At 41.5% G+C, this 27,973-nt stretch overlaps 1 protein-coding gene across 1 annotated transcript in view; it reads left to right on the top strand.

Moving 5' to 3' along the window:
- The window catches only part of TINAG (tubulointerstitial nephritis antigen), a gene marked incomplete at its 3' end in the record, with an annotated part of 264,210 nt that overhangs the window by 175,034 nt on the left and 61,203 nt on the right, over window positions 1–27,973 (top strand). The window contains exons 6-8 of the mRNA XM_082250233.1: window positions 13,950–14,100; window positions 21,771–21,954; window positions 25,687–25,732. Coding sequence (XP_082106359.1) covers window positions 13,950–14,100; window positions 21,771–21,954; window positions 25,687–25,732 — 381 coding nt within the window. The remainder of the gene's footprint in view (window positions 1–13,949; window positions 14,101–21,770; window positions 21,955–25,686; window positions 25,733–27,973) is intronic.

The following is a 27,973-nucleotide window of genomic DNA, read 5'->3' on the forward strand; positions in this document are numbered from 1 at the left end:
AGTGTTTTGGCCTTGTTGGACAGAGCAGTCAGCAGGAAGGTTCACATTACTGCTGACTCTTGGTCCAGCAGGCATGGAAAAGGACGTTACATTTCTTTCATGGCGCACTGGGTAACTCTGCTGGCAGCTGGGAAGGATGCAGGACAGGGTTCACTGCTGGAGCATGTTCTGCCAACACACCTTCAAAAATCTGGTGCTGATTCTGACACATCTGTCTACTCCCCCCCTCCTCTTCTTTTTCCTCTATGTCCTCTTCTGCTGAATTGCCCTCTGAACCAGCAGTGCTCCCGAAGCATTCAAGGGGCTAAGCAAGCAGTCCGGCTAAAAGATGCCATGCAGTGCTTCAGTTGATCTGTCTAGGGGACAGGATCCACGCCAGGACAAAGATTCTGTCAGCTCTACAGGGGCAGGCTCAGAGGTGGTTGACACCCTGGCAGCTTGAGCCAGGAATGGTTGTATGCACAATGGCACCAACCTTCTCTACACCCTCTACGACAGGGACACTTAACACATGTTCCATGCTTGGCCCATGTCCTGAATCTGATGGTGCAGCGTTTCTTAAACAGGTAGCTGGGCTTACAAGGTTTTCTGAGGCAGGCCAGAAAAGTCTGTGGCCATTTCCGGCATTAATAAAATGCCAGTGCTTGGCTATCTGACATTCAACGGGAATTCAACCTGCCCACCAACCGCCTCATTTGTGACATGCCCACCATGTGGATCTAAACATTGGCAATGCTGCAGTGGTTGCACACGCAGCAGAGGGCCATCAACGAGTGCCTGTGCGAGTATGGCACAAGGACAGGCTCAGGGGAGCTTGGCTTCTTTTCGCCACGCTGCTGATAAAGGATGCATGCACTGTCCTGTCACCATTTGAGGAGGCCATAAGGATGGTGAGCCGTGACGATGCATGCATCAGTGACACTATCCCTCTAGTCTTCCTGCTGGAGCCCATGCTTCATGGAATCATGGACAGGGCACTTGATGCAGAACAGCAGGAGGAAGAGGAGGACTTCCTTTCCTCACAAAGCCCCCTTTATGCAGATATCATTCCTGTGGGGTCACAAAACACACAGGAGCAAGAGGAGGAGGAGGATTGTGGCAGCATGGATGTAAAGGATAACATACAACAGTCTTCAAGGGATGGTTGTCATTCCCCAGAAATCCCAGGAGCTGTATGTGGCTGGGGAGAGATTGTTCCTGACAGTGTCATCCTTAGTGACCCAGAGGACTCAGAATTGCATGCCTCCTCTAACTTACGCAGCATGGGCTCCCTGATTCTACAAAGCCTGCGAAAGGATCAGAGGATTTGTGGTATCAAGGAGAGGGATTATTACTGGTTGGCAACCCTTGATCCACGTTACAAGGGTAAAGTTGCAAAGCTCATCTTGCCTTCACAGAGGGAGCAGAGGATGAAACATCTTGAGGACACCTTGAAGAAAAATTTGTGTAACACCTTTCCAGACACTAGGATGTTAACATTCTCTGGACATGTTTCTGAGGCATTGTTCAGCCAAAGGAGGAGAGGTGGAGATGGCGGCCGGCTGACCGATACCTTTAAACAATTCTTTAGTCCTCAGCGCCCAGGGCTGTTAGGTTTAAGCAACCATGGGCAGCGTCTCCATCTCATGGTGCAGGATTATCTAAGGGCAAGAGCAGACTTGGAGACTTTTCCAACTGAGCATCCACTGGGTTACTGGGTCTTGAGGATGGACCACTGGCCAGAACTTGCTCAAAATGTAATCGAGCTACTGGCCTGTCCTGCTTCCAGCATGCTTTCTGAATGGACATTCAGGGCTGCTGGAGGTTTTGTGATAGATAAAAGAGTGTGTCTGTCCCCAGACTCTGTTGACCAGCTGACATTTATCAAAATGAATCAGTCCTGGATCAACAGCAGCTATCAAGCCCCTGATGCTAATGTAACTGATTCTTGCATCCCTTGAAGACTGCATATGCTGCCTATCCTATTCCTGATTCTTGATTATGCTAGCTTTCAACAATGTTTTTGGTTTAGGGCACCACCAACACCAAAGGCCCAATTTGTCTGCACCTGTATGACAGGTGCATGCGATTTCATTTTTTTTTTCAAATTTTTAACAGCAGGGCCCGTTCTTGCGCCCAGCAAGAGTAACTGTGACAGGTTGCAGCGTTCAGACACCAACACCCAAGGCCAAATTTTTCTGCACCTGCATGACAAGTACATGCGATTTCAATTTTGTATCTCATTTTTTACAGCAGGGCTCATTCCTGTGCCCTACGCATGCGCATTTTTTTGGGGACTCTAGGCTGTTTTTGTTTATTTATTTATTTATTTTTTCATTTTTTTTATCTGTATTGCCGGGAGCCGACAATACATTTCAGCTGCAAGTAAGTTTAAATGACATTTTTTCCTTTTAGAAATGTCAATATTGCTGCAGCAGGCTACATACATTGTACAAATGCACCACTTTACAGGCACATTAAGAGGACCCCCCAAGCATGACATTTAAAGGAATTTTTATTGTTTCACTATAAGCATCATTTAAATCACTGCTCCTTTAAAAATGATCATTTTAAAAAACATGTTTTTGCATTGGTACATGTCCCAATACACTTTTTTGGGCAATAACCTGCATTTAAGCTATTAAAATTAAGACTTTTGAATTTTTCAGGTTCAAGTCCCATAGAATTTAATGAAGTTCGAATGTTCTAACGATCTTTTCCCCTGTTTGTGGTGTTCTGGTGCAAACCGAACAGGGGGTAGTTCAGCCCATCCCTACTCACAAACATAAAGATGTCAAAGGCATATCATTAATCCCAGCTGATCACTTAGCAGTGCAATTTGCTGCCCCACACATCCTCTGCAACACCTCCAGGATAATGTGTAGTGTCAATACAGATTGCCGTGCAGCTATACCTTGACGCATCATTTCATCCACTGATTTTTTCAAGGGGCTAAGCCGCACAGCGTGGCAACTGTTATTGCAAGGCTGAAAAGCTTTAATTTCTGAGTAATGTATTATTCATAAACATTTCAAGCTGCTTAAATGTCCCTAATTAATTGTATTTAATTATTTTTTCTTCATTTAATATGATTGTTCTTAGTTTAAACATAAAATGCACATATTCATTCATTTTACATCTCATTTTCCTGGCACCTGTTGATAATGAATTTCTTTGAGAATATTATACCAGCAGTTAAATTCTCAAAGGGTAGACAATTCAAAAGATAGAATGTTTTTTTTATTATTTTTTTTTATTTTCAGCTATAAATAATTGGAAAAAAATGTAAATCCTTTTAAAAATATATCCTATTTGATGGCTTGAGCACAGATGAAAATTTCAGTTAAAGAAGGTCTGCACACTAACACTAAGCTAAATACCTGTAAATGTGTCATCACTGCCAGTGACATTACCAACCCTCAAGTCATGTGATGACACACACTAAGATTTGCCACTCCTCTTCCAGGTCAACGGGTGGATGAAGAGGGAGAAAACCTCACCCCAGTGCAAACTCACCATGATAAAAGGCTTTAAGCACTGTAATATTTCCCCCCTGTGTATCAAATGTCATACATTGCTCCACAATTTTAGAATTAAATGTTATGAATCAATTTCATGAAAAAAAAAAAAAAATGTGTGGTGTCCTTTGCACAGTAGGCACGCAAGCTAGTATTTCTGTTCCAAGAGTGTTGCTAGCATGTGAGTATGCTGATACCAATCCATATGCCCACCAGCACTCAAAGTGTGCTTACCCTAAATACCCTAACGCGTTCTTCAAGTGCCATATTAGATGTTGTTTTGCACCATTCTTCTATCTATTCAGGAGAGGTTGTGTGTTAACAATTACCTTTTCACCTATCCTTAAAAATGTTGCCCCCAATCTTTGACCTAACCCTCAAAAGTGAAGTCCAGCTGCAGTCTCCCAACCTTTTATCTCTTTATAGTTTGGTAGCTTGTAAAGTTAAGGTTTGTGACTGATTTTTGCCAGGAAATGGCTTAAAAGAGAGGGGAGAGTCTCATCAGGTTTGTTGCCGAGTGCTAAATACTGAGAGCAGTGGTTCCAACTCTGGTGTGATTGGACTGTAAAGTTATAGTTAGATTCCCTGCACAACTGTTGTACTGAATATATGTTTCTGTGACACAAAATGGGCTTTAACCTTATCCTATCCTTTTAAAGGTCAGCCTCCTAACCTAAAGTGTTAACCTCAATAAAAAAAGAGGGACAGTTTTCTTTGTCCCTCACAAAACAAATATTGTATTTTTCTCCTCTTTAGAACAGAAGTCTGTGAAACAGTCCTGATGTAGCACCCTATAAGGTAGGTGCTAGGTAAAAGTATAGTGGGCCTTGGCTGCCTAACAGCAGGGCCATGATTTTCAGCTGGGCTGTCATGTCTCCCAGGTGTAGCTGCTGAGAGGGGAGTTTCCCCGCTGGCTCCATGAGAGGATTCTCATTGGGTAGTGGAGGAAACCCAATCAGAGGCACATTCAGTCCTGTATCTACCCCAGAAGGCAGATTATGCCGCAGAGGATTCTGGGAGTGGGTATAAGTTTGAAGGGGAGCGAATGACACATCGTCTTTTGGCCGGTGTGCCGAGGACCAGCGGAGAAAGAGGGGTTCAGTTCCAGGAAAGCATTCCAAGTTCGTGAGTACTGTGAACTACCCCTAGGGGTCTGCCCAGCTTAAAGGGGACCACTCCGGTGATGGTCCCTGGGATACAGGAGTTAGCTAGCGTTAAAGGGGGTGCCTAGTGAGAGGACACCGAAGTGTCAGAGAGGGTGCCTAGTGAGAGGACCCTGAAGTGTCAGAGGGGGTGCCAGCGGTTGGGCCCTGAAGAGTTAAGAGTTAAGTGCTGTTTACTGGACCTTTGAGCTAAACAGAGAGTCAAGAGTCAAGTGTCACTACAGTCCTGGATCTTCTGAGTTAACCAGAGTGTTAAAGTTGAAGTTCTAGCACAGTTCAGCAAAACAGTATCTCTAAGCGCCAGTAAGCGTTGGTCGGCATTCAGCTGGCGTCAAAATAGTGCCAACAGGTATTTTTCCATCAAGTGTCCCAGTTAAACCTAGTTGAGCCAGAGGAGTATCCCACTCATTCTCTTATCCCATCCCCATTACAAAATAAACAAAACAAACCAAAGATGCCGGAATGGTCATTGTCTCCAATCTCACACTTGGGTATTCAACTTAAATGTGTTAGAAGTGTTACCGGTAAAAATGGCAGACCCATATCAGGCCCAATGCCTGGAAATACTGCTACACTTAAAAAAAATAAAAATTCTGGGAGGCTAAACTAAATGTATGCTTAGCATAGCATTTTTAGAGTTTTCCTGTGCTTTTTGGTAATGTTTTTACTGTTTTTGGGCGGTTTTTCTTTGGTAATGGAAAAAAAATAAAGTTTTATCCATTAACATTTAAAAAACAATTAAAGACTCAATCTCTCCTAAAAAAAAAAAAAAAAGGTATCACTCATATGAATACACAAAGTAGCTGCAATGATATATACAGTTTTACTTACACATACCAAAGTTCTGATGTAGGGATTTGTTTTGACCTTCATCCCTAAGGGTTGTAGAAGGCTCAGTAAATACCTCCTGTTCCTGCCAGTCCCCTTGTATTGGCAGACCTTGTTTGTTCCTATCCACTCTTTGCTAACATGGTCAGTTTGCATTCCTGCTTTTTCTCTGAGAAAGCATTCCATTTCCTGTAGTCAGTATGTGATGTCAATGGCTGATAAGCCCTACCTTGCTTGACACACATTTCAGGGAAAAAGGGATAAATAGTGGTCATATGACTGCACCTAACAAAAGATAAAAAAAGTATTTGTATAGCACATCTATAAGGCTTCATGCACACTGGACATTTTTACAGCTGCTCCTAGGTGACATATGGGTTTTCAAGCAGAAAAAAAAAACCCCATGGCAGGAGCAGCAGGGTTACAGCTGTAAAAATGCCTGATGCAGCTATACACAGTTGGTAAGTTTAGTCTTTCAATGAAGGACTTCAACGCCAATTCAGCTTTCTTTATCTGTATATGGTTTATTCAGAATATACAATGTCATCAGACCACAAGCAAGGCGCAGTGTGGTGATCTCATGTTTGGTAACAGCAATCTTTATACACATATTTTTGGGTAAATAATCTATGGCCACATATCAGGGACAGTGGAAATTGCCGACATGTCCTCATCACTCATTGTTTGAGCCAAGTCTACTCTTTGTTTGAGCCAGTAAGGTTACATAGATCCCATAAACATAAATGATTATGAGAACAACTGGACAGTTTTAATCAAATATGACATGACATCAAAACAATCCCTTAATTAATCAAAGATTCCGGGAATACATCTTTCTATGCCAAACTGGAAATTATCTCAGAACTAACTTTTAAAGTCCAAAAACCTCAATACTTCTAGTCTACCTGCCTTTTTCAAAAGAAATCCAGAACACAAGTTACTTTTAGTTCATCTACCTTATTCCAATAAATCTCACAAATACATGCATTACAAGTTATGTATTAGGCCCCTTTCACACATGTCCGATCCTGTCCGTTCCATTTTCTTCTCAGTGGGGGATTGATCCACTGATCCCCGCTGAGCAGGCGGATGACAGCTCCGTCTCTGCTCTGTGTGCGGAGACGGAGGTGTCAGATCCCTGCTTTCCTCTATGGGGGAATTGGATGAGAACGGACTGCCTGTCCGTTCTCATCGGATCCGATCCGCCAGATAGATGGAAAATAGGGTTCAGATCGGATGTCAGCGGACATGTCTCCGCTGACATCCACTGCCCCATAAGGATGCATCGGACATCCGTTCAGGTCCGCCTGAACAACTGACAGTTGGATCTGAACGGTCGGCATGTGTGAAAGGGGCCTTAAAGTTACAATAATATGTTTACAATGTCCCTTTATGCATACAGAAGAAATCCTGAACACAGTAGTAGTATAGTACACATTATTATATTTTTCAAACAATATGATCTTCATATTTAATATTCAACTTGTCACAGATAAACACGGCTAAACGCGCGTTAAGCCGCATCAATAATTTTTTAGCTGTATAAATTGGATTTTGGAGTGGAAAATAGAAGAGGGCAGAGAATCCCTGCTAAACGCTAACACAGCTAAACGCCAATGCAAAACGCTTCCAGAAAGCGTATATTAGCAGCCGCTTCTTCCTGGCTTTGTTAGGGCTCTTTCACACGGGAGGTCCGATCAGATCTGCCTGTCAGTTTTTTAGGCGGATCTGATCGGATCCTCCATGCAGCTCTATGGGGCAGCGGATGTCAGCGGAGACACCTCCGCTGACACCCGTATCCAATCCTGTCCGTGAAATCTGGACGGATGGAAACCCTATTTTTCCATCCGTTCAGGTATCGGATCGGATTGGATGAGAGCGGACAGGCGGTCCGCTCTCATCCGATCCCCCATAGAGAGCAGTGGGGGCTGTGACACCTCCCTCTCCGCACTGCAAGCGGAGATGGAGCTGTCATCCGCCGGCTTAGCGGGGATTGGCAGATCGATCCCTGCTGAGCAGCACGGATCCGCCTACGGAGGCGGACCGTGTGAAAGAGCCCGTACTGGCTTTGCAGCTCATTTTTTAATCAATGTCCTGTGTGATTGAGGCCTTAGTGTTGACTTTCATAGGTATGCAGGTACAGCTCCTGAATCATCTGGTGACATCCTTGAATTCCTGTGACACAGTGAGTTAGACAAATGTAAAAAATAGGCAACTATATTCAGAGGCACCTGCATGTTGAAAATAGAAAAAGGATAAAGGAAAACAGAGCAAGGGGTTCAATAATTACAAGTGCAATTATCATTTGCCATTCAAACATCAACAAATACATTTAACAGCTCACTATCCTTTACCTAGCTAAGCTAACTGTCCCAAACTTGTTTATAGGTGAGCTCACAAAAGCTGATTGGAGCCAAGAACAACTTTGCAGTGATAGATTCTCTTTAACCACTTGCCTACTGGGCACCTTCCTAACCAGGCCAATTTTCAGCTTTCAGTGCTCTCACATTTTGAATGACAATTACTCAGTCATGCAAAACTGTACCCATATGACATTTTTTTTCACATAAATAGAGCTTTCTTTAGGTGGTTTTTAATTCACCCCTGGGTTTTTTTATTTTTTGAGCTATAAATGAAAAAAAGGCTGAAAATGTTGTAAAAAAAATGCATTTTTCTTTGTTTTGGTTATAAAATTTAGCAAATTAGTAATTTTTCTTCATACATTTTGGCCAAAAGTTATACTGCTACATATCTTTCATAAAATAACCCAAATAAGTATAAATGATTTGGTCTTTGTGAAGGTTATAGAGTCTACAAGCTATGGTGCCAATCATTGAAAATTGATCACATCTGATGTACTGATGGCCTATCTCAATTCTTGAGAAACAAACAAGCAAAGTATGTACAAATCCCCTGCCCCCAAATGACCCCTTTTTGGAAAATAGACATTCCAAGGTATTTAGTAAGAAGCATTGTGAGTTTTTTGAAGTTGTCATTTTTTCTCACAATTTGCAAAATGAAGATTTTAGTTTTTTTTTTTCACAAAATTATATTATCATATTAGTTAGTTATTGCTCACACATCGTATAGGAATACTTTCAACTACACCCCAAAACACATTCTGCTACTCCTCCTGAGTATGGCGATACCACATGTGTGGGACTTTTGCACAGCCTGGCCACATACAGAGGCTCAATATGCAAGTAGCACCTCCAGGTGTTCTAGGAGCATAAATTACACATATTTTCCTGACAACCAATCACACTTTTGAAGGCCCTGGAGCACCAGGACAAAGTAAACGCCCCAAAACAATCCCATTTTGTAAAGCAAACACCCCAACACATAATCTATGAGGCATAATGAATCTTTTGAACATGTCATTTTTTTTTCCAAAAGTTTTTAGAAAACATGGAAAGAAAATAAAAACGCATTTTTTTTTCAGATATTTCTAATACATAGCATGTACAAAGTAAAAATGGCACCACAAAATTCTTTCTGCTGCTCCGCCTGAGTGTGGTGATACCACATATGTGAGAAATTTACACAGTCTGACCTTATACAGAGGTCCAACATGCAGGGAGCACCATAAGGTGTTCTAGGAACATAAAATTACAAATTAAATTTCCTGACTACCTATTACACTTTTTGGAGGCACTGTAGGGCACTGATAAGCACTGTAGTGGCAATGACGTGGCATGGATGAGCACTGAATTGGCATGGAGGAGGCACAGATGAGCACTGATATTGCATGGATAAGCACTGATGTGGCATGAATGAGCATTGATGTGGCACAGATGAGCACTGATGTGGCATGAATGTGGCATGGATGAGCACTGATGAGACATGAATCGGCACTAATGTGGCATGGATGAGCACTGATATGTCACGGATGTGGCATGGATGAGGCATGGATGAGGCACAACTTGGTATAAATGAGGCATAGATGGGCATGAATGAGGCACAGATGAGGCACATATGGACATTAATGAGGCACAAATGGGCATGAATGAGGCACCGATGAGGCGTGAATGTAGCACAGGTAAGGCACATATGGGCTTGGTATAAATGAGGCATAGATGGGCATGAATGAGGCACAGATGAGGCACAGATGGGCATGAATGAGGCACTGATGAGGCACAGATAGGCATGCATGAGGCACCAACGAGGCACATATGGACATGAACGAGGCACAATTGGGCATGAATGTGGCATGAATGAGGCATGGATGAGGTGCAAATGGACATGCATGAAGCACAGATGGGCATGCATGACATGGATGAGGCACAGATGGGCATGAATGTGGTACGACTGAGACACAAATGGGCATGAAAGAGGCATGGATGAGGCACATATGGGCATGCATGAGGCACAGATGGGCATTGATGAGGCACAGATGGGCATAAATGCAGCATGAATAAGGCACAGAGGGGCATTAATGAAGCATGGATGAGGCACAGATGGGCATGAATGCAGCACGGATGAGGTGCAGATGGGCATGAATGCAGCATGAATGGGCATGGATAATGCATAGATGAGGCACAGATGGGCATGAATGAGGCACACATGAGGTACAGATAGGCATGAACGAGGCACAGCTGGGCATGAATGCAGCCTAATGAGGTATAGATAAGGCACAGATGGGCATGGATGAGGCACAGATGGGCATGAATGAGGCACGGGTGAGGCACAAATGGGCACGAATGAGGCATGGGTGAAGCACTGGTGAGTACTGCTGCAGCCTCCCTCCTCTCCTCGCACGCTGTACTGATCGGTGTTTACAGCGTGCAAGGAGAGGAGAGAGCTGAATCAGACATGCGCCAGTTTCTTGACAAGTGATCATTGGACGGAGCGATCATGTGGTAAAGGGACGTTGTTATTGGTCCTTTACCCCTATCCGTGATGCGTCGGGTGTGGGAGGATGTCCCTCTACACTGTCCCAGAACTAGCCGACTGAGCTATAGTCATCATTTGAATAAGGCCCGGGAAGTTAAAGGCAATATAGTAAAGCTGGCTATATATTATTAGAACTTTTTTTTAAAAAATTGCATTTAAGAAATGTTTGTTCTCTTTGGGTATAGGACAGATCCCCAGACAATTTAGAACTGTGTTTGTTCACATCTTGCTGGCATCACGTTTGGTCATCCTTAGACATTGGAAACAACTACATCCACCTGATATTGGTGAGACCAAACTGTTCACACCCACGCAACTTACGAGCTAATGTTTGCATCATCAACCAATAAATATCAGGAAGCCTCCCTGCGATGGGAACCCTGGACTTCTAACTTCCCCTCTGGTACGTCATAATGCGCTCTAAGACAGGACTGTGACACGTATCCTCCCCCCCTTACCCCCCTTATTTACTGCCCCCGACAGCTTGGAGTCAGCTAATATGGTATATTTAGATTGTGCTCGGGCCTCTCGGGTGGTTACCTCCCTGACCATAGTTGAGGGATCGGGGAGACCGCTAGAGTGGTTTCTGAGTCCAGTTCCGCAATATGTTCTTTCCTCTCAGTGAATATGTTGTCAATTTCTAATTGTGCAGTTGCACTGATGTCGATGCTGCCACTTGACGTATCTCTTTATTCGGTTAACTCCTTTCTTTTTTGTATCCTTCTTCTTTGTTACCTATGCTGTTGTAACGAAAAACTCCAATAAAAATCTATTGAAACAGTAATGTTTGTTTTATTTTCTAATTGCTAATGGGGTCAAGCTGGCATTCATTTTTGATAACAGTGACAAGAAAATTTGAAGATGCAAGGTGGAAAAATTATCTCATACAAATGGGTTTCTAACTGTGTATGTGCTTTCTGTTTGGAAAATTACATTCATTCCAAAATCAAATGTTGCAAGCAAACAGAATTTTGACGTACTTTCAATCAACATTTATCCAATCATTGATTGGAAAAAAAAAAAAAAAATCATACAACTGTTCATATGTATATTCATAGGAATGTTTGTTTAAAAATCGTAGAGTTTAGAGATACTATATAATGAAAAGAATAACAGGGGAGTGGTCTCTTTGAGATACTGTAATTCCCTTTGGATAAAGTCTCTTCCTAGGCAGTTTATTTAGCAGACAATACTGTAAAGCAATTGTTTGTATTTACCTTTATATGTAGCTGAACATTCTTTCCCTGAGTATGCAATACAGTCCATACCACTAGCAGTCCATACCGCTAGCTAGATTAAAAAATACCTAAACATATGGCAGTTCTGTGTTGTAGCAGAGGCTGTCACTGTAGCATGATTCATCTCTTTACAGAGCCCATTACCAGTGCCACTTACATTGCAGCAGTTTGGACCCCTTCTTCTTAGGCAGATAGAAGAAACAGGTGGAATACTTTCCTACTTCTCTGTGCTTTCCTCTAAACACTGAACAAACAGGAATTTTGCTAATTGGTCAAGCAGGATGTCTCTCTTGGCTACTCTCTTCTATCATATTCTTTCACTGATCCTCTTCTTCTCAGACTATGTTCCACAATAGTCTGCTCATGTCTCATGCTCTCCAGGTGGGTACATGTGTCTTCCTCTTTCCCTTTTTAGAGAGGTCAATTGCAGCCGTCATTTTGGGAAAGTCTGAAGTCCATTGAATTACATTGCTGGCATCTTCTAGTGACCTCTAGTGGCAGAAAACATTTTATATGAAATAGTAAAAAACTCCCACAGCATAACAAGTTAAAGCGGAGTTCCAATCATTTTTGTGTTTATTAAAAGTCATCAGCTACAAAAAGTGTACTGCTGTCTTTCATTGAACAGCCACTTACCTGTCCAATGATCCAGCGGGGCACTCACCCCAGCTGCTTTCCCTGTGTGTCCTCCCACAGTGGCGTCCGCATCTTTACTATGGGCACCCGACTGTGACAGCTTTTGGCTTCACAGCTGGGTGCCCACTGCGCATGCGTGAGTGTCGTTGCACTCTGTGAATGGTCCCGAAGTCTTCTGGGGGAAGGAGAATTTCCGATTCCGATCGCCTAGGAGGACTGAAACACAAGTGGGAGTGGGTAACTACCCCCCCCCTCCTCCCCAAAAGCTCCATTTCACAAACAGGAGTCAGGGAGAAGGCGTTAAAACAGAACTTCCCCTTTTGGATGGAGCTCCACTTTGACATGTCTGCATTGCAAAATAAATGTTTCTATATTTTCAACACAGTAGGTAACATACACTCTTATTTTTATCTTATTGATTCTTGATCAATAAGATAATCTTGACTCTTTCCTGTAGCTCTGCTGGCATGCTCTCAAATCAAAAAGGATTTACATTTACTTTACAATGAATCCCCTAGCTATAAGCCCATCTGTACAGATATTGGATATGTAGGAGGATGGGCATTTCTCCTCCTCTCATGATAGAATTGGTGCTTAGTATTTGGATCAGCTCTTTCACAGGGTGGTGGGAAGACCACCAACCTACACCATTTTTATTTATTTATTTATTTTTAAAAACCTCTCCGTGATGGTCGCAATTAATCCTATACATAACGGTATTAGTAATCAATGTAGGTTGTATCATTCATTTTCTTTTTAAGAAACTTACTATGCTCTCCCCAGCAAGTGTGCCCCCATATTCAGTGTGGGCATCTAAAGCCCACTCATTGCTCTTTCTGGGATACGGCTCTGCTGGCAACGCAGCATGCACCTCCCGATCTTGCACATGTGCATATCGTACAAAGCTACAAGTGGAGGATGACCATTGACTCCCGGAATTGATGACACTCATATCTCAGGAGCCAATAGGTGGGTCAACATGACTTATCTCACCACGGTGAGCTACTGCGGAAGTGGAACATTTAGCTTAAAAATAAGGTACTTAGTTTGAAGGAAAAAAAAAAGGTTCAAGTAGACATTTAAAAGGGGGTCACAAGCGCGGGGGGTGAAAAGTTTGAAGAGGGTGGAACTCCACTTTAATAATAGCTCAATCCCTAAAAAATAATATAAACCCTACTGGCATGAAAACCTTACAGTATTGCATGTATAATGCCAATATCTGGAGGTCAATACTAACTACAGTATTTAGGTTTTAAAGGGAAGCCTTAAAAAATGCCAATTCACTCTCCAAACACCAAACTGGTGTTTATGGACTCTGCCTTTCTACACCATTATGCACAATGATAAACAAATAGGTTTGGAACTCATAACAGTCTCTATGAGGGGGATTTACTAAAACTGGAGCATGCAAAATCTGGTGCAGCTCTGTATATAAATCAACCATCTTCCAGGTTTTGTTATCAAAGCTTAATTGAACAAGCTGACATTAGAAGCTGATTGGCTACCACATTCTGATTGATCAAGTCTTAGTTAATCCTCCCATTTGTGTTTTTTTTTTTCACAAAAATATTAATCGTGTTTGTGAAAAAACATTAGCGTGATGAAAGTAAAGATGCAAAAAAATGCTCTGTGGAATTTCTGTAAGAATAAATGATGACTAATTTTAATATGAATATGTGCTCTTCTTATTGCAGGTGTTGCAGCAGATCGAATAGCAATACACTCTGAGGGCCACTACACATCAAACCTCTCTCCTCAACATTTAATCTCTTGTAATGTTCACAATCAAAATGGGTGCAGGGGAGGACACATAGATGGTGCTTGGTGGTTCCTGAGAAAACGTGGGTAAATATATTTTATAATAGAACGTATTTGGAACAAATACTAATTTAAAGTAAATGAAGTATTTTAAATTAGTCATAATGTATTTTTATTTGGTCATAAAAATGTTTATTGCCCTTTTAGGGCTCACTCACATTTGTATGTAATACACTCATCAGACAGACAGTGTACAGTTTTGTAGCTATCTATATGCAACTGTATCTCAGTCTATAGGCCCATTTGCACAGCTGCGTATAGCAATGGAAAGGTTTGCTGTATATAGCAGCATAAAAAGAAGGGGGCTGCATCCAGTGCCATCCAGCAGGCAGCATATACGGCTCCTGGCAAACATGTCAATAATAATGAAGAACGGTGATATACTCGCGCCTAGGAATTATTTGATAAAGTATATTGGGAAGCAGCAAGTAATTCAAGAACACTACTATAGTAGTGATCTCATGGGTAAGTAATGGATATAAAAAAGACTGCGCTACCCTGATAATATTCTGTGACAGTATAAAATGAAAGTGCAAGTGCAATCTTGTAAACAATACTCATATAATACCTTATTGCTGAATGTTCAAAATTATAAAGCAATAAATAATCAATAAATAATTACTGTGGGATATCGTGATGACTCTAAAAGTGCACGTGCTTGAGTAATAAATAAACTATATGAAATTGCTTTCCATATATAAATGTACTACACAAAAATTAAAATATAATATATATGTGAAAGTCCAGAAAAAATAAGTCCATAAAGTGAATACAAAATAGTATGTGCAAAAACGTGCTCAAAGACTCTCGGTGTGGGGATAAAGTGCTGCGTGCCGGTGATCCTTGGGTTCTCACACTCTGTGCCCAGGGGTAAGGTAGCACACTTACCAGAAGTTGTGGATTCCAATGGCGTACCCCAAAAGGAATCAAAACCGCTTTGTCTGCTGCTCCTGTGTATGGATAGGTGGGTGGACGATCTCCTTATGGATATGGATGAGCATTCATCATGGAAGAAAGAAGGTAGAAGCTCCTCATAGTGTAAAAGGTTTTCCTTTTATTAAACTTCAACTTCATAAAATCACATCAATCTTCATATACAACATCCAAAGAACAAATCCATAAAAAAACCCCGATTGGTACTGCAGACTTTAAAAACACTCCAAATGTGGTAAAATCACTCCAAATATAAAACGTAGGTGACACAGCAAAAAACAAACAAAGTCGACCCAAAAAATGACTGCAGGGTCAATGTGATAATTAAAGCCGCTCTTAGAGCTCCTATGGTTCCTCGCGGCTAGAGTAACACATAGGACGCTAGCTGTGCCCGCTGACTCGCGCCGAACCCGGAAGTCGGAATCTCGGCGTGCGGTCCAGCTACTGACTCAGAGCGAGGCAACGTGCGTGCCAACTTGACGCGTTTCGTCAGAGTATGACGTCTTCGGAGGAGACTCTAAGAGCGGCTTTAATTATCACATTGACCCTGCAGTCATTTTTTGGGTCGACTTTGTTTGTTTTTTGCTGTGTCACCTACGTTTTATATTTGGAGTGATTTTACCACATTTGGAGTGTTTTTAAAGTCTGCAGTACCGATTGGGGTTTTTTTATGGATTTGTTCTTTGGATGTTGTATATGAAGATTGATGTGATTTTATGAAGTTGAAGTTTAATAAAAGGAAAACCTTTTACACTATGAGGAGCTTCTACCTTCTTTCTTCCATGATGAATGCTCATCCATATCCATAAGGAGATCGTCCACCCACCTATCCATGCACAGGAGCAGCAGACAAAGCGGTTTTGATTCCTTTTGGCATACGCCATTGGAATCCACAACTTCTGGTAAGTGTGCTACCTTACCCCTGGGCACAGAGTGTGAGAACCCAAGGATCACCGGCACGCAGCACTTTATCCCCACACCGAGAGTCTTTGAGCACGTTTTTGCACATACTATTTTGTATTCACTTTATGGACTTATTTTTTCTGGACTTTCACATATATATTATATTTTAATTTTTGTGTAGTACATTTATATATGGAAAGCAATTTCATATAGTTTATTTATTACTCAAGCACGTGCACTTTTAGAGTCATCACGATATCCCACAGTAATTATGTATTGATTATTTATTGCTTTATAATTTTGAACATTCAGCAATAAGGTATTATATGAGTATTGTTTACAAGATTGCACTTGCACTTTCATTTTATACTGTCACAGAATATTATCAGGGTAGCGCAGTCTTTTTTATATCCATTACATGTCAATAATAACAATGAGATTACACACTGCCAGTCTGAATGATGCACTTGCAGTGCATATGCAGAACAAGCTGCGTATGTGCCGCCAGTGAACCAATGACTCATTTAGTCTGTCAATGTGCAATTACACATTGTTGTTATTAATATGTTGGTCAGGAGCATTGGAGGTGGCCAGTAGGATCCTTTTAAAATATATAAGTTATTGTATGATATACAAATGTTACATGTCTACAGCAAATGCACAGGATCTTTCTGCCATCAAGATCTTGCATATTTTGAATACCCTTATTTTATATATAATGTACTAAGGAATCATTTTTATCCTTTTTGTTTTTATCATATATTGTATATATACTTGAACCGCAATTTGAGTGACACTGTTTAGTTTAACTGACACACACCTAAACCTTGTGGACAGCCTTCCCAGAAGAGTTGAAGCTGTTATATATATCATAGCAATACCACATATGTGTATGTTACATGTTGGTTGTACACGTGGGGTCCAGAAACAATATTGTGCCTTTTTTTTTTTTGCTTAAAATGTACACTGACTCTGACTTTTGACTCTAAGCATAATCCTTCGGCTAAGTTTGTTTCAATAGTTTTTTATTATGAAAAGTAATACAAGGTAAACACAGGGACAGCATTGGTTACAAACTTCAAGATGAAATGGACATTATACAAGATAAGCAGACTAACCAGTCAACGTAAATTTCTACCATAGATATTATTTGAGAAATGTATTTTGTTATGCCTAGGACCACTTTATTTGTCATCATTCTTCAATATACTTGCAAGTATATCACCGATAGAACAAAAACAAGCAAATAAATCAACAAATGGAATAGATAATGAGGAGAGTAAACAGGAAGGGGGTGGGAAAGGAGGGAAGGTGAGAGCAGCATGAATAAGATCCCGTATACAAAAAAAAAAGGGGGATTTTGGGTTTAGAGAGTTATACCCCAGTACGTGTATTTCAACAAGTGTGGGGGTACATGAATCTTAAAAGTCCTCTTCTTTTTGAAATTTATGGATCCATATTGACCACTTATTGTTGAAAGAGCATAAGGAATTATTATTGCAGGCTACCGCTCTTTCATATAGGCAGTGCAGATTTACCCTATGTCTAATTTCTGACAAGTCTGGAGCAAAATTGTTTTTCCATCATTTTGTAATCACTAAGCGGGGTGCAATTAATAAATATGAGACAACAGTGCAGTATTGTGGTGGGAATTTCAAAATGCAAAGGTTAAGCAATGCTAGGCCAGGGAAGGGTTTAGTCAGAATACCTGTAGTTGGAAGAAAGCTGCACACAAAAGAGTACACTAAAAAAGGCTGCTCGTACAATAGTATATCAAACCATAAATAAATGTAAAGGGAGGTACAGCGCCACTAGATAAATAAACTAACTAGAAACTTGCAGAGGTAAATAGAGTCCATAAAGTCCACATAGAAGAATTGGTTCAGATGCAGAAAATATAGTCGTAAATCCAACATCAATCTTGTAAAGTAAGCTTCTGGCAATAGTGACACAAGGCAATAAAGGATGTACCCTTACCGAAAAGTTGGACCCCCTGTTAGGGAAGGTCAAACAAGCGCGCGATGTCAATCACCAGGAACAAACGATGCACCCAATTCTCCTCCAATCGTCCACGGAATATCCGGGCAGGACCATGGATTCAGTAAACCTCGTAAACCCCAGGAGTACACCAGGGATAACCATGCCTCTCAGCAAACAGCTTGGGGTGTCATTTTTCAAACACCAACCATGTGCGTCCATGTGCAGGTAAAAACCTGTAAATTGTGATACCAGGGTAAATATATCATTCCAAAAGCTAAGTAAATTAGGACAAGTCCACAACACATGGAGAAGATTACCGGTATCCCCACAGTGTCGCCACCAGAGGGGTGAGTGATCTGGATATATTTTTGATCATTTATATGGGGTAAGATATAAATAAAATGCAGCGCCAAAAACTCAATTTAAATTACTTCAACGCAATCTGTGCACAATAAGTGCCAAATGATACATTCAATCGGTACAATAACACTGTGCAGTGAAAAAATATACAAAGATATTGAGTATATTAAATGGTGCTCGAAATATATATATATATATATATATATATACTAATGTAAGAAGTCCATATAAAAGTGTGTCGTATAACACATTTCTTCAGTGAGGTTCCACCGTGCAGTGCCAGAAAAAAATAATAAAGTGCTGGTGCAGAAAATCCATATAAGAAAGGTACTGGTGCTCACTTCCAGCTGTACTATCAAGCTGCTCACCTTAACATCCGACTCCTGTGTTACCAGTGAGTCAAACAGAGCTGTTCCCCTCTAGGGAGATCAATCAGAATACTGCTCTCTCCTTTCCTCCTTCTTCCTCCATGATACACATCTACAAAACCGCTCCATGATATATGTAGGGACACAAAATAACACACCCTTTAGTGCTCTCTGTCTTTCTAATTTATTCAGCATTAAAATCCAAGATGGTACACTTACAAAACAGGCACTCAAGCAGTATGGGCTTGACCTGCGCTCCTAAGCAGGGGACGGAGCTTATGCAGGGACGTCACATTTTGGCCATTCTAGTGGAGGTAGATCTGAGGAAGTAATACCTTGTGAAGCTCGTCAAGCCCGCACTGCTTAAGGGTCTGTTTTGTAAGTGTACCATCTTGGATTTTAATGCTGAATAAATTAGAAAGACAGACCACTAAAAGGTGTGTTACTTTGTGTCCCTATATATGCCGTGGAACAGTTTTGGAGGTGTGTATCTTGGAGGAAGAAGAAGGAGGAGAGGAGTGAGCAGTATTCTGATTGATATCCCTAGAGGGGAACAGCTCTTTATGACTCACTGGTAACACAGGAGTCGGATCTTAAGGTTTGCAGCTTGATAGCACAGGTGGAAGGGAGCACCAGCACCTTTCTTAGCATCCATCCAGAGGACCCTACGCTTATAGGGACTGTTCAATCCATGGGCATTCAGTGATATAACTTAAGAGTCATTGCAAAGAATACGAGAAAGATAACAGTAGCCAGTATGTTCTAGGAGAATACACTTACATGGGACGTTGCTCTCAGATAGACAGTAATGGAGTAGTATACATTCACCTGTCAAGCGATTAAGGCCAGAGAAGATAGTGGTCGTGTTGGTCAGCCACTGAATTTTCTTGGTGACCTCTTGCAGGTTCTGATGTGTTTCTGAAGTAGTGAGAAGAAAAGGGAGACAAACACAAAAAGACAGAGAAACAAAAAACATAATCCTAAGAAAAATTGAGCAACTGCTCAACAGGCGGCTGAAGCCGAATTCAACAGTAGGGGGGTCAATAATTTAAGGGACTAGGACATCCACAGGAAGGCTTCTGGAAGGCTTCTGGCTATCCAGGGATAGTGCTTGACTAGGTAAGGGAGGCACACACCTACACAGGTTGAACTAGATGGACTATTGCCTTTATTCAACCTCACCTACTATGTAACTATGTAACTATATAAATAACGGTGGGGAAAATTATTCATCCCGGAGTGGATTGCCACTTGACAATGGGCCTTCAGATGGAGGCAGCAAGCCCCATTCCTCCTTAGCTAAATGCCGTCTTCCACTGATGAGATGATAAAGGACTTTTTATCCTTCATAATTATCAGTTTCGCCGGGAAGCCCCATTTGCACGTGATTTGATGGTTGCGCAGAAGTTTCACAATGGTGTGCAATATTTCCCTGCCATGATGGTATGCTGCGACAGATCTGACAGATCTGAGAATAGCTGAAGATGGGCGTAGGGGTCTGGCAAGGGAGAGGTGCGTCTTGCGAGTTGCAGAAGATTGTCTTTTACATGGTAGAAGTGGAACCTTGCAATGACGTCTCAAGGCACATTGTCGAGTAAATGCTTAGGCTTATGTAGCCCATGGGCTTGATCAACAATCACTTCTCAATCTGGGGTGTCAGGAAGAAGAGTAGATATCATTTGTTGTATATAGCGGCGAAGATCTGACGAGAGAACTGTTTCAGACTCTCCCCAAAACTTCACATTACTTCTACGTGAACGATCTTCAAGATCTGGTAGTTTAGCTTTAATCACATCCATATCTTCCTCCCGCTCATTATGAGCATCCATGAGCTCGTTATGTGCACCCACAAATTCTCCCATTTTGTGTTCCACATGATTCACATGGTCCCCCAAACCAGATACATCTGCTTTAATTCTGGCCATAAAGGATATAATTTCTCTATGCAGGGAGCCTTTAAGTGAAAGCAGCATATCTTTCATAGTTGTGTCGTTTGTAGGCTGACTTTGTGTAGGGCATTCCTTCAGTGCTTTTATCAGCTCCCTAGTGCCATCTTTGTTAATTGCAGTATCATTAAAATATTGCTCACCTGTATCTTGCATGTTAGGAGAGTGCTTCATTTTGGTCTTTTGGGGACTTTAGCAGGGAGAGGGACTGTGAGGGGAGAAAGAAGATTTTGCAGGAGTCCCTTTAATTTACTGGACTTTCCACTGCTCCCCCTCCCCCCCGTGCTGCCACACATGGAGCCTAAGAAGATGCCGGCGCCATCTTGAAGAGGTGAGCCGCCCGCCGTGTGGAAGAACTCTGTGAGCTTCCGTGGCCTGACAGATAATTTCTGTTTGCTCATCATGAGCCTGGGGGGGTGGGCCTATCATGCGGGGCTGTGGGTGATCATCAGCAGTGCCTCTTGTTGCTGTGGATAGCTCCCTATGTGTCCGTGTCCTCGGAGCTTCACTAAGCTGAAGCCATCTTCCTCAGCGGCAAGCTCTGCCCCCCTTAGGCTAAGTTTATATATATATGTCTAAAGAGCTGTGTTGGCAATCTCATGCCTCCTATGTGTCTGTGTCTTCGGAACTCCACTAAGCTGAGGCCATCTTCCTCAGCGGCAAGCTCTGCCCCCCTTAGGCTAAGTTTAGATATATATGTCTAAAGAGCTGTGTTGGCAATCTGATGCCTCCTTACCGCCTGTATTAACCCCATAATTGCCAGTGACAACTGTGTATACGTTTACCCTTGCCGTAAAGGGGTTAATCAAAGTTCTTACTGTATGTTTTTAAACAGATGTTTTATATCAGCTGTTTTAGCTATATGTGTACAATATTTGTTTTGGTGTAAGTAATTTTTAATCAATGGCAAAAACCTACAACCTACTAGAAATATCTGACTGAAAAAAATTATCTAATAGATTTGACGTGTTTCTAATGATTATTGTTAAGTATATATTTAAAAATGTCCACTTTAGCATTACATAATTATTATGAATATACCAATTTCCAAGCAAGATGTTCAGATATAATGGTCAGTCATTAATTTTTACCTTTACAACTTGAAATTGTGATAATTAGCTTGGGATAAATACCTTGCTGTTAATGATCTTATAACTAGTTATGTAAACGTATACAATATCAGTGCAGATGTTTTACTTTTTTCCAGGTTGGTGTCACATGAATGCTATCCTTATATAGAAGAAGACAGTAATAATATACATGCCCTGTGTAACCTTTCAAGTGCTACAGACAAATATGGCAAAAGCTACGCAACAAAGCCATGCCCAAACAGTTTAGTTGATTCTAATTACCTCTATCGGTGCAGCCCACCTTACAGGATACCATCAAATGTAAGTGTGTCATTTTTAACCAGTTCATGCTCACAGGGTTGATACAGAGGAAGACAAATATGAACAGCATATTGAATTATATAGGTCACAGGTAATTTTAGGGATTGTTATTAATGGTTTGATAGTTAATGCAACAAATACTAGCCTTGCTTATGATAAAGAGTATGTAAACTGTAACAATGAATTTCTCTTCAACTGTGTTATGGTGGGACAATGAAAAGATAAAACAAGCCCATGGAGGTAATAGTGGCGGCAGGCTTGTTTTTTTTATGCTACTGTGTGCTAGTTTAGGTTTAAATTGTACGTGGGTGGCTGTACAGCCACTCAACCAATTCTACCTGTGAGTAGAGTTGGCAGAACGGTTCGAGCCGAACAAAAGTTTGGCCTGAACATCACCTGTTCACCCATTCTGTGAATAACCGAATTTGCAGGGCTTTGGCAAATTTGCCAAATGCCCTGCAATGCACTGCTCAGTGCATTCTAAGCCTTGACCGGCCAAAGCTTTGCTCAATCAGGGCAAAGTGAATAGCTGGGTGTTAAGGAGTGGGCCAAGGAAAACCTCCCACCCCAAAGCACCTTGTCCCCTTGACCTCAACCCAACAACCCTGGCTGACAGTTGTTGGGGGTCTGCGGGCAGGGGACTTATTGGAATCTGGAAGCCCCCTTTACCAAGGAGCCCCCAGATCCCTGCCGCTTTCCCCATGTGAATGAGTATAGGGTACATAGCACCCCTACCTATTCACCAAAAAAGCGTAGAAAAAAAAAACATTTACAGTTTACATACTCTTTATCATAAGCAAGGCTAATATTTTGACAATTCCTTCTTTAAAAAAAAAAAAAAAAACAGTGTCCCTAATGTAAATCCATAGTCAATCATGACGCCGATGCCACCGCTGGAACTTATATAGAACTTATATAGAACTGACCAGTGCATGCATGCCCCCAGGTGGCTCCACCCTTACCTATATAACAAATGTCAAACAGCAAGCCAGACATTCGGCGGTTTGTCTTAGCTGACGGAGGAACATTTTTTTTTCTTTTTCGGGTCCAGGAGTGGCGTCATCATTGTGATTGACAATGGATCTTTATTGGGAGACATTGTTTTTTTTGTATTTAATAAAGGAATTGTCAAAAACTGCCTCCTGTTTGTATTTATTTTTACACTTTTTTTGGTGAATGGGTAGGGGTACCCCATACTCATTTACATGGGGGGGGGCAGGATCTGGGGGCAGATGTGCCACTTTACAGGCAGATTAAGGGGACCCCTCTGGCACTATATTTATCAGAATTTTTTTTTTTTTTATTGTTGCACTTTAAGCATCATTAAATTACTGCTCCTGTAAAAATGATCTTTTTTACATTTTTTTTTTTTTGTTTTTTTACATTGATACATGTCCCCCAGGGCACTACCTGGACCCCCATACCCTTTTTATGGCCAATAACATGCATATATAAAACATAAATAAAACCCGCGCCCTTAAGAGCAGCGAACTCATACAGCTGGATGTATAATGAATATAATAGAAATGGGAGTCGCGCTATATATAAGAACAGTCAATAAAACACATAAGGTGGCTAAACAGCAATAACTGAAAGTCCCATCTCAGCTGCAGTTCAGCCTCAATGTGTACACAGTTCATGATGGTATAATAGATAGTGAACTTCCACCCTGGTGCATGATATAGACGGACACTTGTGAAGCCCTCCACCACATACAGCCTCTTACCAGAGAGGGATGGGAAATGCACAGTAAGTAGTTTAAGGACTACTTTGCCTGTATCCAGCACGTCAGCTCCAATACGAGTCCAATCATATGATAGCCACCAATAGGATGGATGAACTGCCAATTTCACTGGAACCACTCTCAGAGGGTAATAATATGGAAAAGAAGGCAAAAGCAGCCCATAGCGTGATACAGTCTTGTTAGGTATTTATTGTAAAATCGCATTACACTCACCGAAAATTCAAAAAGTTTGAGCCTGTAGCCACAGCATGGGCAGCAAAGCAGAGCAGGGCACTTCCGGGTTCCGGGTCTGAAGAAAGACGCACGTTCGGCTCCTCCCCGAAGCTTTTCGTCGATTGGACGTTCTCAAGGGGGCGTGAGCGAGCGTCAGCGTCACACCCCATATATATGGTGACACATAATTAGGCCAATAGCATACAGCTGAAAGTCTGGGCGGAACCAGCCGCACCGGAAATGACCTAAGCGCTTCAGCCTGAAGCGCAAATAGTGAGCTATACCCGGAAATGAATGCTGTTGGACACAAAGGACCACAACAGCTAAAAAATTAAAGGTTCATACAGCTACAAAACGTAACCAGGGAGACCGAGTTACAAGAGTCACATCGTCATACCAAAACACCGGAGGGCCCTCCCCGATTGGTGTGGCACAATAGGCTCCAAAACATACAAACAGCCACACTGGAGGGGTTGTCATACCCAGGAGGGAGGTGTCTCGGCTTGAGACTAAATGGATTTACCTGCTCAAGGTATATAGGCCCTTTGGCCTAAACATTGAGTGGGACGTCAACGCCTTTTTGAATAACAGTTAGTGCTTATCGGGATGAGTACTATTTTTGTATTTATTTATTTAATTTTTTACTTTTTTCTCCTTTTGGGGTTATGTTTCATAGCAGTATTGTATATTGTGATTTTACATTTTATTATCATATGTTTTTATGATAGATATGTTTATAATTACTAATGTCTGTTTTTTTCCCAATTTTTGTATATTTTGCAAATTGTTTTGTTTGTGGTTATTTTTATGTTTTATTAATGTTTGTATGTTTTGGAGCCTATTGTGCCACACCAATCGGGGAGGGCCCTCCAGTGTTTTAGTATGACGATGTGACTCTTGTAACTCCGTCTCCCTGGTTACGTTTTGTAGCTGTATGAACCTTTCATTTTTTAGCTGTTGTGGTCCTTTGTGTCCAACAGCATTCATTTCCGGGTATAGCTCACTATTTGCGCTTCACGCTGAAGCGCTTAGGTCATTTCCTTAGGTCTTAGCTCTCTGCTCTGGCCCCTCCTCGCTCATTGGAGCGCTGGGCTCTAGAGAGGTGGGGAGTGGCCGGATCAGGATCTCAGCGGCTCAAGGCACCTGGCGGATCCCGACTCTGTGGTCGTGATGACGTGGTGCCTGGACTGACATTAGCCCACTCTGCTGAAAATGGGTCACAGGAGCGCAGAACTAACTGCACTCCTGTGATCCATAGGAGATGAACAGCCAAACGAGCTTTGGCTGTACATCTCCTTTAAGAGCCGGTTCACATTAGTGCGATGACAGAGATTGCATGTAATTCGGAGCGCACTGCTCCTAAAATTACATGCGATGTCTGTGCGGTGCAAATTCAGCCATACAGTTTGTATGGCTGCATTCGCACTGCAATCGCACTAAAATATGCACAGGACCCTTTTTTTGGTCCGCAGCAGAATCGGATCGCATGGTGGTTCACACTAGTGCGATCCGATTCTGTGCGAACTTACAGATCGCACTGCGATATGCGATCTTATCTGGGGTTGTCATTAACTTTTAATTGACACCGATGTGGGAACACGCTGTATATTCGCAGCGTTCCCGCATCGTACAAATGTGAACCGGCACTAAACATAACTTTCAAGAAAACTTTACAATAGTATCTCAAAGAATGTGTCCACTAAAAAAGTGCACTTTTCCTTTTATTGTGTGGTGTTTACTGGGATAATTAACTTTAATGTTTTGTTTAAATACAGGAAAGGGCAATCATGAAAGAAATATTAGAAAATGGTCCAGTACAAGGTAAGTGGCACTATCATACAGAAAAAGCAGACAAGCCTTTTATTAGGTTAGACAACATATACTGTATCATTAAAAAAAAGTTTTTATGTACAAAAAGCACAAATGAGAAGTGTGCTTGCGTGCGTATTGCCCCATTATAACTAGACATATGCTGCTGGATTGACTACAGAACCTCTGACTGTTTACTTAGCAAAGGAAAAATTATTTTCAATTTGAATATTATTATCTATTTGCCCTCCCTCTATCATAGCAGTTAAGTATACCAAGTACACATTACTATTATTATTATGAATATTATGCAGTTTTCCATACAGTCAACATGTGGAGCCCTAGGCTCTGTTTTGACATATTCAGCTAATTCAGATTTCTTCCATTCTAAAAGTAGGCCTTTGTTTACAGAGCTTGAATAAAATGCCTCAGATAGCTCAGTACCAGGTTTGGGGCTGGATTCACACTTATGCGAATTGAATGTGGAGAAACCTGCATCCAATTTGCATGACAGGAGACTGTGATTGGCTCTCAATGGATCGGTCCGGCTTTACACATCTCCGGGGCTGCTGCAGAGCGAATTGACCAGGGGTCCTGTGCATCTTTGGCTCCATTTCAGGTCTGAATTCAGGCAAATATTCGGGCCTGATTCGTCCCTGAAATGGAGAACAGGGATGCACCTGACCCCTGCTGTGAGCCGCATGCAAATCAAGTGTGAACCCAGCCCTAATGAATCAGATAGATCTCTGTTGATGCTGTACATGTACAAAATCAAGGCCCAGACAATGTATAGGTGGAATCATTAAATTAGGCATATATTTATATACTCTTAGTCACCTATCTGTACACTGGTTTCCCACCTGGCAAGGGTGTGCAGCAGTTTTAGAATGAAATTGATTTTATTTTAAAAAATTATAGTTTTCATTCCTAGCAAAACCTTAACTTCAGAGTTTTTTTTTTATCTCATTACCGTTAAAGTATAAGTCCAGGCAAAAACTAACTAACTCTAAACCTGCTCTGTGCCACATTCTAAACCTAATCTATCTAACCCTGTAAAGCAAAATTCGCTGTACTTACCTATTTTGCACCCGATCTGGTCCAGTGGCGGAAGCTGTGTGCAGGAGAGGACCAACAATGGCTGTGAAGTGGCTGAGACAGCCAATGCAGGGACAAGATCAGCTGCAGAATAGGTAAGTATAGCAATTTTGCTTTACAGGGCTAGATAGATTAGGTTTGAAATTTGGCAGAGAGCAGGTTTAGTGTTAGTTAGGTTTTGCCTGAATTTTCACTTTAATTGTTTGAAGCCTTACATATACCTATTCAAGTGAGAAGCCTCAAGTGATACAAAGTGATGAAGAAAATGCTCCTACATAAGCTGTACCTGTTTATCTGCAGCCTCTCTTCTGCAGAGCTGTTCAAAGTACACAGATCAAAGGGTACTTCTGAGCTTGCAGGAATCAGGGGGCAGGAAACTGGATGTCACGCACTGCACAGCACACAGGACAGAGCAGAATGTAATCTGAGATCTGAGTGGAGGGAATGGACACCACCATCCGCATACTCGCTTAGGGAAACATACACAGCTGAGGCTGTCAATTACTTGGTGCATACTGTTGCATACATGAGTCAGAACAGATTAATATGGATAGCAGAGGAAGGAAGAGAGTAGTCAGGAAACTCACTAAGTGCTATAGATTGAGGTAAGTATACAAGGATATGCTTTGTTAATTTTTAATTTCAGGGTTTTACAACCACTTTAAGGTTAGATAAGTGTTATTATGAGCTAAGTAGGCCTATATCTGTGTTTTACATTATGTATGCACATGCACAGATTTTCACAAAAAAAGAAGTACCAATTGTTATGGTGTTGGTACATGATCACTCATACTGGAAATGTAAAACTTGATGTCAAGAAATTAGATCTATTTTAGTTGACTTGCCAGACAATTTAGGCTTAATTTAAAAAGCTTTAAGGCTGGGTTCACATATATGCAAATTGGATGCATGTTTAACATGTACAGTATATGTGAACCTCTTTCAATGCAGCCGGTTCACATATGTGTGGTTTTAAAAAGGGTCTTGTGTATTTTTGGGTCAAATTCAGGTGCGATTTCCGGTAAAATTCACCAAAATTCACACCCAAACCACACTTGAACCAGTGACCATGTGTGTGAGTGTGTGTGATATATACCCAGCCTAACACAAGGACACAAGGATAGACTGTTTGAGTTTTAACCATATGACTATTTTTTA

The sequence above is a fragment of the Pelophylax lessonae genome, assembly GCF_965119305.1.
Source record: "Pelophylax lessonae genome assembly, chromosome: 3".
In the NCBI taxonomy this organism is placed as follows: Eukaryota; Metazoa; Chordata; class Amphibia; order Anura; family Ranidae; genus Pelophylax; species Pelophylax lessonae.